Here is a 12,867-nt window from a genome sequence, read left to right on the forward strand (position 1 = left end):
GAAGCAGATCTTGTATACACACAGGGGTACACATGGTGCACATGTGCCCACACACTCAACAGTGTGTGTATGTTGGGGGGTTAATGGTGGTATCCTGGGGCGGAAGCTAGGACCTTCACCCTGAACTGTATCTCCAGCCCTTTCTTAAAAATTTTTCTTTGTAATTTTAAGACAGTGTCTTTTTAAATCTCTGAGTTACCCATACTGGGCTCAAACTTGTGATCCTCCTTTATTGGGCCTCCAGAGTGCTGGGATTACAGGCATGGGCCACCACAACCAGCCTCTCAGGGATTCTTTAAACACCTGTGGTGTTCACCTTGCCAGGAGAAGAGGCTGTGTGTGCCAGGAGAAAGTGGAATGGTAGGAAAAAAAGACCCAAGGAAAAATAAACACAAGAACGGCAAGGAATCGCTCAGGAGGCCCTAAGCATCGTCCTTTGATGGAGCCAGTGTCATACACTGCTTCCATATTCAACCTGCAATTGGTATTTGTTTCGGTTACTATAAAACCCCAAATTTCAGACTTTCCACCAAATCTAGCCCAGAGAAGTTCCCCTGGGAGATCTTCTTTTTTGTTTGGCAATATTAACACAGGCATGAACTGCTGGATAGGGACTTAGATACTTAGGGTTTCCAAGCGTGACCTTTGTCCCCCACTTGAAATGACACTTGAACTGTCCTGTCCTTGGTACCTGTAAGTGATCTCTTGCAGGTGTTGAGATTTCATTCTTTGAGAGCAGTCTGGGTTTTTTCCTGTTCCTTCCTCCCTAGAGGAAAGAAAATACAAATGCCACTTGTGCCCCTATGCTGCTAAGTGCCGTGCGAATCTGAACCAGCACTTGACCGTCCATTCTGTGAAGCTGGTGAGTACAGACACCGAGGACATTGTCAGCGCTGTCACCTCTGAAGGCAGTGACGGGAAGAAACACCCTTATTATTACAGGTGAGTCGAGGACGGAGCGTGAGAGTCTGGGTGTCTCAGGCTCCCGCTTTGACACGTCCTGCTTGTCTGCTCAGGGCCCAGCCTCTTTTCTTAGCTGTCTTCTGGTCTTCATTTATATGATCGTCACTTAGATTAAACCCTGCCGCTACGCGGGCTCCTTTCTTGGTATAAGTGGCCCTACTAGAATTAATGGAACAAGCAGTGGGGTCGGTGTTGGCTCTGGAGTGCAGCCTCAAAGAGTAACAGGTGCGGGGATGTGTAGTGCCGAGGTCTCTGCAGCACCCATGCTTGTAACTGAGCACCTCACGCTGCTTGCAAATTGTACAGAAAAAGACAAGAACAAACACACAAGGGATTGCATATTGTCCACTGGTTTAGTCCTTGTGTATTGGTTGCTTCTGGTATCAACTTTGAGTTATTTGCTTCTGTCCCAAGAAACTCCAGAGCTTGTCCCAGAGATTTGGCAGGAACTTGTTTTTTGCAAAGCATCTCTGGGGATGGCCAGCATCTAGTGGGAGTTGTCACCAGTAGGGCTGCCTTTTGCTTGGTGTGAAATCAGCCAACCTGTGCATGCTTTCCCTGCTATACAGGAAGGTTTCTAGAGCCAGAGAGGACTCTGGAGTGTGCAGTGAGCTCAGTTATTGGTGCAGCAGTACAAATATCTTTCAATACTTGCCCAGAGGAATCAGGAGATGCGTAGCATCTGGAATCTGTATATTTAATTAATTTTGTGATTACTTAGCATCATTATAGCATGTACGGGACTGTTACATTATGCTGGCACCCAATCTTTTTGGCACAGTGACTGCTTCAGAGGAGTCCCAGGAAGCAGAATTTCCTAGCCCAATACACTTTGGTGGAGAGAAAATGCGTGTGGAACTCTGGTTTTCTGGAGAGTACTACGTACAGATGAGTAGAGCGCATTTAGAAACCTGTCTCACTTCTTGCTCTCCCTCTTTCCTTTCCTCTTTCCTGCAGTTGTCACGTGTGCGGATTTGAGACTGAGCTCAATGTGCAGTTCGTCAGCCACATGTCCCTCCACGTGGACAAGGAGCAATGGATGTTTTCTATCTGCTGCACTGCCTGCGACTTCGTCACCATGGAGGAGGCAGAGATAAAGGCTCACATTGGCACCAAGCACACAGGTGACCATTCCTGCGGGTCCTCCCCACCCTTCTCCACTCCTTCACCCCACAGTGCCTGCTTCATGGCCTGCTTCGTGGCAGAAGCACCGACACTGCCATAAGAAGTGGGCCTTGCCCTCCAGGTAGGGTAGGGCTGTTCCGGAGGAGCAGAACCACTGTGCCCTGTAGTCGTAATGCCATGCCTGGCTCAGCCTGGGCCTCCCGGATCTGAAAGATTCCCAAATGTAGATGCTGTTGAGTGGTGCAGAGCCTTGTTCTTGGTCCTTACCTGGGTCCTCTTTCAGTATCATCACTGTATCTAACAATCACTCAGCTCCTTTTCCCCCTGGTTCTGAAGGTTGAACCCAGTGCCTTCATGGTGAGCTACATCCCAGCACTTTGTAATTTTTTATTTTGTGACAGGGTCTTGCTATGTGTCTAAGTTGCCCGGGCTGGGCTCAGACTTGTGATCCCTTGGCCTCAGCCTACTAGAGAGCTGGGACCACAATGCACCACCAGGCCTGGCTTTGCTAAGCTCCTTTGATGACCTAGGTTTGCTCCTGTGCCTCACAGCAGGTGAACACTGCTATTGTCACAGTGTACAGGTAGAGAAACAGACTTGGCAGATGTGAGGTTTCCCATCCAAAGTCAGCGATCAGGAAGTGACTTCAGAAACAGGAAGTGATGGCTTTATTCCCATAGCCTGCTCTCTGGATCCCCATGGTCCTGATGACCCCACATAGCACTTAGAGAGCTCTGAGTCTTCCTCACTTTCTATGCTGGGGACCTGTGTGCCTCATCCTGCAGGCTCTGCTCCCTTTCCAGAAGCCCACAGCTCCAACATTTGTGTCACGATGCACTCACGGCCCATCTGTTGAGGGCAAAGAAACCAAATTCTCAAAGCAAATCTAACAAGACTTGGCCAGTGCTTGCCTTTCATTTAAGCCTCTTGCCACCCTGGTTATCTTCTTCCAGCTAATGACGTTAACATTTTGATTTTCACAAACTGATGGCTACAAATGACACCAGTGTGAAGTCATTAGGTGGCATTTGCAGCACTTACGAATTAAGAGCTGATGTTGCTAACCTCTGGCACCAGATACTGGGTCAGCCCCTCACATCAACAGCCCCGGGAGGACCAGGAACGGCAATGTCCCTGACACTCGTGCTGATAACGTGCATGGCCAAGAAGGTCTCTGGGCTTCTCCAGCCACTCTGGTACACGGTGCCAACAGCAATAAAAGCTTGTTTTTGTCAGCAAATTGAGAAGCTATGACTTGGAGATCTGCAGAGAGTCATTAGGCTGAGTGAGAAGGTGCTATTTCTACAGTCGGTTATCTGAGTGTAACCACGTTAACACTGTGGGCAGCAGGTGAGCTGGGAAACCCACATGAAGACAAATTAAATTCGGCATTTCTGGAGTGGCAGGTGGAGGACAAAGCCAAACTCACCCGATCCTCTAGTTTTGCAGTTGTGCTTTTTTCTCTTTTCCATTAAACCCTTGTTTTTCTAGTCTTTTTTATCCCAATGAATGCCCTAACCTCCATCCCACCCCAGGCCACAGCCCCTCCACCACCTCAAGGAAACCACAGAAACCATAACAGCTTGAAAGAAGGTGGACTTGGGGTCCCTTATCATTGATGGGAATCTCACATTCACAGCTGACCAATGCACACTCACCCCTGATCACCACAGGGCACACGGGAAAGAGCTTGTTTCTCCCAGGTGGCCGGGCTGCTTGCCTTCTTCTGATTTGTTAGTCCGGAGCCCGAGGAATGAAACATGTTAAAGAAGTTTCTTTTGTAACTCAGTAGAAGCCTTTAATGCTGCTGCTCTAAGATTAAAACACATTTTGTAAGCCAGGGCTCTGCAAAGCATTTTTTACAGGGCTGAATAGTGAATCTTTTAGGCTCGTGGGCCATGTGGTTTCTATCATTATGATTCAACTCTGCTGCTGGAGCATGAAAGTAGTCATAGATGATACACAAGTGAATGGTCATGTGCCAATATGACTTAAGTCACAAGAACAGGAAGCTAGTTTGGGGCTAACGGCTGTGCAAGCTAAAGGTTTCACAGTGCTTTAGTTAGTGCTGTTTTAAAGTGTTTGAACCAAAATCTGTCAATCTAATTCTGTGCATTAATAAGCTATATTATTGCAAAGTTATTATATAAAACAACAGTAATGCTATGTAACATGTACCACAAACATGTAGTCCTAAAGAACTTGATTGTGACTCTGGTTCCCTGCACAGGCTGAGGAGTAACGCATACATACACAAGCTCATCCACACCCTGATGGCCAGTGGGAAGGTCACTTGCACATAGCTGGTAGAAAGGAAGGAAGCATGTAGATATTCTAGTCTGAGTTCTAGATCCAGGCTCCATGAAATAGCACTGTGGTATAGAAAGAACACAGTACAGGATTTTGTATTATTGTTTAATTCATAAATAGTTCCATGAATTTTTCAAGAGCCAACTGTGTACCAAGTATGTAAGACAACATGGAAATGATGTTAGTATTATGATCTAAATCACTGCTAAAATGTTTACCATGACTAGATATCGCTCTGTGTGATTAATATATAAAAAATCACACAAGGCAAGTGCTGATATTATCCCCACTTTACAGATGTGATAATTGAGGCACAAAATTCCATACTTTATCCAAAGTCATATAGCTACTCAGGTGGAATTCAAACTCAGGTATTCCAGATCTACAGTTCCTAATTATTTATGCAACAGATAACAACATGTAGAAGTACAGATGCTGAATATTTTTTTAGATTAAACAAACACACCAAAATGTAACGGTATTTGTATGAAGGGGGTAAGATGACTGATAACTTTGTATGGCTCTGGATTCTCAATTTATGTTGTTTTAAATGATGAAAAATTTAGGAGTTTCAGTTTCTTCTTAAAAGTTGCTCTTCCACGGGCCGTCTTAATGTGTGAGGCTATGTTACTTGTGCACACGTTACCCTTCACCAGGAATCTTTGCAATTGCAAAGGTGAATCTCCATTTGGATGACAGCCTCTGACCTAGGAGTCAGGGCACCTGGTTGTCTCCCGAGAGACGCTGCAGAAGATAGGGTGGCACAGGCGCAGCCAGGTTGCCCTCCTATGCTGTATCACCCAGTGGCTGGCCTGGCACCTGGTGTTTTCACACACTCATCAAGTTAGTCAGCTTTAGCCAGCACCTTAAACCACCAGGGAGTTGAATGTATTTTTAAGCATAGTAATTGAAACTAATGTTTTCATTAAATATATATTTAAAAAAAATAATCACTTGTAACAGACTGTCAGTGAGACAGGCTTAGAAGGTGGATTTCAGGAATAGGATTCAGGCACTTCACTGAAAATCTTCTATCTGTCCCCAAAATGTGATGTGGTTAGTTAGGTGCTTCGATAATGAACTGGCAGTGATGGTGCTGGTTTCACGTAGCTTCAGATGCGGCAGGGCTGCGTATTCCGAAGGTATATTGCGTCTCTCCCTCTGTTGGAAACTAAGGTCACATGCTCTGTCCATGTTCTATGTTCAGTTCTGATAGGAACAAGATTTTAAACACTGTGAACTGAAGCCAGAGTTGTCTTCCCTGGACCCTACGTGCACATATCACAGGAATAGGATTAGAAAACACTCTTCTATATTTCTCTCTGTTTTTGCCTGCCTCTGTTTCTTTTTCTTCTCCTCTCCGTTCCCCACCTCTCTGTCTCTCTCTCTCTCTGTGTCTCTGTCTCTCTCTGTTTCTCTGTGTCTCTCTCCATGTCTTTCTCTCCATGCTGTATCTCACAGCTACTTCTCTGACCCCTTTTCTTTTTTTACAGACTTTCTTTAATTGAGCGAGTAACACATGGTCACTGTAAAAATTGTGAAACCCAAGGGAAAAAAAAAGACAAATACCATACCGATAATTTGATGCTGTTGTCATAACCCACAATTTACAGCTTTGTTTACTTCCAGACTTTTATGCATACATATAATACACAGTTTATTGTTTTTATCTCTCAATAAAGGAAGTTAGTTCCTAGGACTTATAATCATTAAGTTGCATAGTCAACATTTGAAGGACTCTGAAGAAGAATCTTCCTGTGTTTTCTACCCTAAACTATGGGCTTGCATTGAATCTGCGAATCTCTTTGGGAAGAATTGAAATCTTAGCAATATCAACGCTCCTTAACCAGAAATAATGTATAGTTGAGGTTTAGAACTCATTTTTAAAATGTATTGCAGTATAATGCAAGGCAGGCGCTTATGCCGCTGAGCTAAATCCCCAGCCCCCTCCCCTCTTAGCCTTTATGGCATTGTCAAGTATTTACTTATGTATATGTTATTAATGCATTGTTGTTGTTGCTTTTGTTTAAATAAGTTGCTTTTATTATCTTTTTATAGACACATGGGAATTTGTCATTCCAGAGCTCTTCATTGTTTGTAGACCCTTTTTACAACTATGCTACTTTCCTTTCACCTGGAGGACTTCTTCTAACATTCCCAGTAATGCAAGTCTGCTGTTGGTTCACTGTCTCATCCTTCACGGCAGTTTTGTTTGTCTGCCATCACCTTTGAGGTGTATTTTCACTCAGTATGAAATTTCAAGTGGATAGTCCTCCAGCTGTTCCCAGATGTTGCCCTCCTCTGGTCTCACTCGCCCTGCTTCCTGTGAGAACTCTGTTGCCATCGTTAATTTTGGTTTTTCTGCAAATAACTCAGGCTGCTTTGAGGGATTTTTTTTTTTGAGCAGGTTAATAACGGTGTTTTTTGGTGTGTCCATCTGCTTTTCCAGCACTCACAGAGTCACAATATCTGTCACTCACAATTTAAAAGACACAAGGATTAATTTGGCTCACGGTCTTGGGGATTCAGTCCATGGCAAGCTGACTCCAAGGTAGAAACATGGTGGAAGAGCACATGGGAGCAAAGCTTCTTTGTAGTTCATGTTTCCAGGAAACAGAGCAGGGTAACAGTCAGAGAGGAAGGAGCAGGGAATCAAATGTTCACAGGGTCACACTTCATGACCTATCCAGCCTTCCCTGGAGTGTGCTTTGTTAATTCTCTGGGCAACTCCCAAGCCAATCAAGTTAACAGTCCGCCTTAACCATCACACTTGGTATGATTTTCCTTGTGGTTTTTATACTTGGAGTTCACTGAGCTTCCTGGGTTGAAGAACTGGCCATTTCAAACATCTTTGGGTTACTCACCCTATTCATGACTCAAATTAATCCTATACAAAGCTGCATATTGTCATCCTATTCTCTGATGCCTCCTTTTTTCGTTTTGAGGATTCTTTTTTCTGTTTCATATCCAATGGTTTCTACAGCTATTATCTTTAGTCACTAATTTTTTCCTCTGCTGTATCTCATATGCTGGTAACCCACCCGTTGTATTTTTCCATCTCTGACATTGTGATTTTTACCTGTAGAAATTTGTCGTGGACTTTTCATATCTTCCATGTCTTTGCCTAATTTGTTGAACATAAGAAATATAGTTATATAGTGTCCTTATCTAAAAATTCAGCAACTGTCAGTTCTAGGTTAGTTTTAGCTTACCTGATTTTTCTTCTCATTTTGGGTTCTTTCTTGTTTCTTTGTATGTCCAAAAATATATGGCTGGATACCATACCTTGTGGTTTTATCATGTTGAGTGTTTGATGTTTTGTATCCCTATAGTATTATTGACCTTTTCCCCAGGTGTCAATTAATTATTGGAAACTTTGATCCTTTTCTGAACTCAGATCTTACTTTTATGAGTCATCAGATAGATGTGGAACCCTGAGCACTGATTGTTACCCACTACTAAGAAGCCTTCCTCTGTTTTCTTCCTAATCCCCTGTGGATTATGTGGTTTTCATCTCTAGATGAAACAAGTCTAGAGGCTAGAGAAAACAAGTCCTGTTTCAATTCCTGCATGAGCGACAGGCACAGTTCTCAATGACATCTTTTCACTTCGATCTGGGGTACTTTCTTCACACACTGCTATGACCTGTGCTCTGCTGAGTACTGAACGGGACCCTCTTGTGGATCTCAGGGCTCTCTGTGCTGCTAGCTCCACTCTGACAGCTGTCTTCCAAAGTCTGTCCATGTTGATCTCAGCAGACCCTCAGCTCTGCCTCCTGCACTCAGGGAATCTTTTAGCTTCCTCCTAGGTGCCCTGTGCTGCCTGCAGCCCAGAATCTACCTCAGAGCAGGAATTAGAGCAGCCACGGCCTCTTTTGTTCTCACGTTCAATGTTGTAAAAACTGATGGTTGATATATTTTGTCTTGGATATTGGTTGGTTGGTTGGTTGTTGTTAGTCCTCTCAGTGATGTTGGATCCACTCCCTGATACTCTGACGTGAGCAGAAGCTGACCTTTCCTGACACTACCTTTTGATGGTCTGTTGCCTTATCCGGGGCATGTTTTGAGAGAGAGTCCAATGTGCTCTTAGACACTAGAATCAGACCGACTCAAGTCTCTTTTCCACATACCCTAGTCCAAATTTACCTCTCTGTGCTTCCACTTTCTCATCTGCAAAATAGGCATGATCATAGGATTGCGTGTGTGTACGGGCATGTATATGTACTTTATAAAATTTGAGGGATAGGTTTGGGGAACTCAGAGCCTCATGTATGCTAAGCACATGCTCCATCGTGGAGCTCCTCCACCCCCTAGGATTTTTGAAAGGATAAAATGATATAGTGCATTTAAAACAGAAGATAAGTTGCTGAAACTTGGTAACATAGTCAGTACCTCTTAGCTGTCACTGTCATTGTGTTTTAATTATTATAAGACCTCACCGGACACTCATCAGTGTCTGCTCTTGACCCAGATACACGCAAGCCATCACCACTGTACTGTAGGACTTGGGATCCCAGCCAGTGCTCTGTGGGAACTGGAAGCTCCTGGAATAATGATGCATGCCTGAGAGCCCCCCACCCAAACCCAAGTGCCATCAACTCTGAAGGTTTTCATGTCCCACCTAACAGACTTGGTTGTTTCCCTTTTTCAGGGGAAGACAGGAAGACCCCCAGTGAATCAAATAGCCCGTCTTCATCCTCCCTCTCAGCTCTGAGTGATTCTGCCAACAGCAAAGATGATTCAGACAGTTCCCAGAAAAGCAAGGGAGGGAACAACCTGTTGGTCATCTCAGTAGTGCCTGGGAGCCAGCCCTCGGTGAACAGCGAGGAGAAGCCAGAGAAAGGTGAGGGAGGGGCAAACGTGGCCTGCTCAGCCCTGCCTACCCTAGGATGCTCCTGTCTTGACAGTGTGCCCTAGAGAGGAATGATGTGGGAAAACAGTTGCTGGGCCCTGGATTCAGTATAATAGGCACTACAGAAAATTTGCATTTTGGGAGGCTTGATTTGCATGCAGATACGCTGTGGAAAGATAGGGAGGGTGACATTAATTCTAGAGCTGTATGTTTAATTCCTTTTAGTACAGAGATGCAGGGAACAGTGCCTGGAAGTATACATCTGTTGGGAAGTGCAGGAAGGGGGGAGGAGGAAACGTAGCCCACCTCCACCTGCCCGTCCCTCTGCTCCATGCACCTCTACATCCAGCTTGGGTCCTTGCAGGGTTCGAATGCGTTTTTTGCAACTTTGTCTGCAAGACGAAGAACATGTTTGAGCGCCATCTGCAGATCCACCTCATCACAAGGATGTTTGAGTGTGACGTGTGCCACAAGTTTATGAAGACCCCCGAACAGCTGCTGGAGCATAAGAAATGCCACACTGTCCCCACCGGTGGGCTCAAGTAAGGAAAGCAAGTACAGAACCTTTTACTGCGTTGTTATTAAACACCCTTCCCTACCCTAACCCACCCCTTCCCTGGAGGTTTTGGGGGTCCTGGAGACAGGTTACTTGGTGTGAGGGGAGTTAGTCAGGAACCTTTGTGTCCCTTAGCTGGATTGAATTAGACCTGTCCCTCTGGGGGTCAACAGATGTTAATGGGGGATTCCCCTTCGCAGACACCCCAGCGTTCAGAGTAGGAAGAAGTATTGGACCATGCCAGCATGCAACAGTGAACTCACCATACACTGTCTGAGTGTTGTTCAGACATTATTTTTAATGGACTTAAGGGTTGGTGTGCCCAGTGATGACACTGTCGCTGCAGTTCACCCTGTCTTGTTTTTTTAGATGACTTGCCCGTAACTTTGAAGTAAGCCTCACAAGCATCCCATGTCCCCAAATTGGAACCTTGACAGTTTCACCTGACAGGAGGCAGCCTTTCTTCATACTCGCAGCACGTGCTTCATGGCTTCCTGCAGACATGCCAGTGCCTTCCCTGAAAGATTCAGACAAGGAACATGGTCCTTAACCAATATGTGTGAGAAGTCGTCTGGTCTCAAGTGAGACCAGTCAGTTATTATCACACACACTGTGTGTCTGGCTTGATCTAGGTGCTAAAGGGCACACAAGAAATAAAATATAACTTCCAGCCTCAGGAAATTTATGTCCTAGCAGAGAATTTAATCTTCCCAGTGATCCTGAAATTAGAGTCCCTGTTCATGAAGCACTTTATTGTGTAGTAAAGAGAAAGTTGAACACAGAAAGTCCCAACCGTCAAAGTATAATTCTCAATTTATAGCTGAAACGATCATGAAGTTAAAAGAATTTTTTAAAAAATAGCTTTTACTTAACATAGGTGAGAGAAAAAGACTTGTTTCAAAAATTTTCCATCACAACCTGCCAGAGAGGCAGCATGAGTCCCCCATGAGGCAAAAGACCCCAAAGGATCCCGGGAGTCCAGCATTGGGAGCAGCGGGTTTGGTGCCCTCCTCGAAAGCTTAACCAAACCAACCAAAGAGGCAGGGAAATAGCACCCACTCCCGGGGCCTGCTTAGCGGGGAGGGGAAGGGAGGGCTGTAGGGAGGGGGAGGGTGGTGAGGATTCATTCAACCAGTCCTGGGAAATGGCTACCAGAGCTGATCGGGGAATTTGACTGGGTTTGTTCCCACCACCCCTTTATAAATATTTGTGTACTCTTATGGAAAAGGAGAAGAACCCTGCTTTTCTATGGATGGAGACTAGTACTCATTCCTGCCTTGTAGCCCAGTCACACCCCTAACTTTGCGGCCCCTGCCGGTTGTGGCCTTGCCAGTCGCCTTTCCTCGGGGACCTAAGAAGTCCTGAGCCTCTGAACCACCCATGGGGAGAATGCACAGTCACCTCTCATGCTTACGTGGGATCAGACACTTCCCGTGCGGTGCTAACCGTCCCCTGTGTAATAGTTTATGTTCTAGGATGACCAAGTAGAAGAATACTTTGAAAAAATTGATAATGCCTTCTGGCTATACAGTGAGTCTTTGTTTTTGTTTTGTTTTGTTTTGGTTTGGTTTGGTTTTTTTGTTTTGTTTTGTTTTGTTTCCTTTACCATATCGTAGAATTAATTTGCCTGAGAGAGTGTCTTTAAGATAAATAACGGGAGCACGGAACCAAAAAAAAAAAAAAACCCTTAGCACTTTGCCTGAGCAGTGAAAGAAAGATTTGAGCTGTGGGTCACAGAAATGTCCTTAACGTGAAACAGACCGCCGATGTCTAAATTGCTTTTCTGTGATGGAAGTGCTTGTACTCTATATCCTGTTCATAATGCAGATCGAATAAGATTATACTATTATTTTTCTTTTGCCGTAGCTCAGGACAGTGGTGAGTTTCAGACTCCTCTAGGTAAGGCCCAGCTTGGCGTAGGGGTTGTGTGTGCACCTGACCTGGGAATGGGCTTTATATTTCTCTCGTGTGCACTCTTCTGTGAGCTGAGGTTCAAGGCTAACGGCGAGCTTGGCGCTGAGGAGGCAGAGCACGGTGCACCTGGTTGTGTTGGGCTCTGCTAAACACCTCTCCAACCCTCTGAGAACAGTCACTCCCGGGCCCTGCCCTGCAGGGGCCAAGCAAGAGTTGAGGCAGCCACCGGGCGTCTGCATTCTTCTTTGGAAAGAGAGCAAACACGCTAGAATTCCATAAGCCGCTGGCTCAAGCCCGGCAGCTTCCCAAGAAGAAGCCGGGCAGCTTTTGTAAATATCCCCTCCCCACCCTCGTAGCCCCTCAGATCAGTCAGGAGAGTTGGTGGTAATGTGTGTGCATAACACAGGAAACAGGATGGGAAGCCCAGAATTTCTCCTCCACCCACTAAGGGGACAGAGCTGGGACTCAAATCCCTTGTCCCCGAGGATGCCTCAGTTACTTGCATGGAGCATTCAAATACCGAGTCAGCACTCCTCACATGCTGAGTGTGCTCCAAGCTCTGTCTAGATTGCAGAAAAAATACAAGAAATTCCCCTGCCCTCCGAGGGTTTATGATCTGGCATAATAACGTACTTAGTGTCTTCCAGCTCCACGGCCTCATCCATTGTGAGCAGAGGGGCTGAGGGTGGGTTTCCAGCTCCTCCCGTGCCCCTGCCAGGGTGCTCACCTTCCTTTCCTGATGAAGAACCAACGCTTTAGGAGATCCGTTCTAAGAGCCCATATACATGTGCACACACACACGCGCGCACACACACAGGCCTTCTCATCCTAACTACCCTTTAATAAGCACGACTCTGACCCCTGTGACTTTCTGTTTGCTGGAGATAGCTCTCCCCCTATAAGCTGTTCTTTAAAACTCTTAGCCTTTCTGCGTGTGCTTGGTGTGGTGCATGAAAAGTCGATTCTTTGTGTTGCTCCCATCTAGAGGGGAGGTCAGGAGGGTTTAGTCCTCTGCTGTGTCCTATGGGGAGCGGGGTGGGCTCTGATGGGCCGGGTGGGAGGCTGGAGGGGAGCACCAGTTATTTATTCCTCGCCCTTTCTCTGCTCCCCTCACGAATGCTGACCTTGGGCATCGCAGCTGGGAGACC

The 12,867-nt window shown here is 45.7% G+C and overlaps 2 protein-coding genes and 1 long non-coding RNA gene across 12 annotated transcripts in view; 1 reads left to right on the plus strand and 2 right to left on the minus strand.

Annotated features, from left to right (window-relative positions):
- The window catches only part of Znf827 (zinc finger protein 827), a 159,533-nt gene that overhangs the window by 142,925 nt on the left and 3,741 nt on the right, over positions 1–12,867 (plus strand). For 2 of the 10 annotated variants that reach the window (XM_013160263.3, XM_013160262.3), the window contains exons 10-13: positions 771–942; positions 1,921–2,087; positions 9,049–9,240; positions 9,614–9,791. In XM_013160263.3, the coding sequence (XP_013015717.1) occupies positions 771–942; positions 1,921–2,087; positions 9,049–9,240; positions 9,614–9,791 (709 nt within the window). Of the gene's footprint in view, positions 1–770; positions 943–1,920; positions 2,088–9,048; positions 9,241–9,613; positions 9,805–11,268; positions 11,336–11,671; positions 11,705–12,867 lie in introns of all 10 variants that reach the window. The other 8 variants (XR_010051479.1, XM_013160265.3, XM_063260812.1 and 5 more) reach the window with 8 other exon arrangements.
- Positions 4,490–9,052, minus strand: LOC134478697 (uncharacterized). Its single transcript, XR_010051481.1, has 2 exons — positions 7,478–9,052; positions 4,490–5,607 (listed from the first exon to the last, which is right to left on the minus strand). It is a non-coding gene; the product is annotated as an uncharacterized LOC134478697 (long non-coding RNA).
- The window catches only part of CUNH4orf51 (chromosome unknown C4orf51 homolog), a 47,963-nt gene continuing 45,175 nt past the window's right edge, over positions 10,080–12,867 (minus strand). Inside the window, exon 7 of the mRNA XM_063260815.1 lies at positions 10,080–10,322. The gene's annotated coding sequence lies outside the window, so the exon portion shown is untranslated. The remainder of the gene's footprint in view (positions 10,323–12,867) is intronic.

This window comes from Cavia porcellus, unplaced genomic scaffold (genome assembly GCF_034190915.1).
Source record: "Cavia porcellus strain 051 isolate PalLab524CR breed Dunkin Hartley unplaced genomic scaffold, mCavPor4.1 scaffold_14, whole genome shotgun sequence".
Taxonomy (NCBI): domain Eukaryota; kingdom Metazoa; phylum Chordata; class Mammalia; order Rodentia; family Caviidae; genus Cavia; species Cavia porcellus.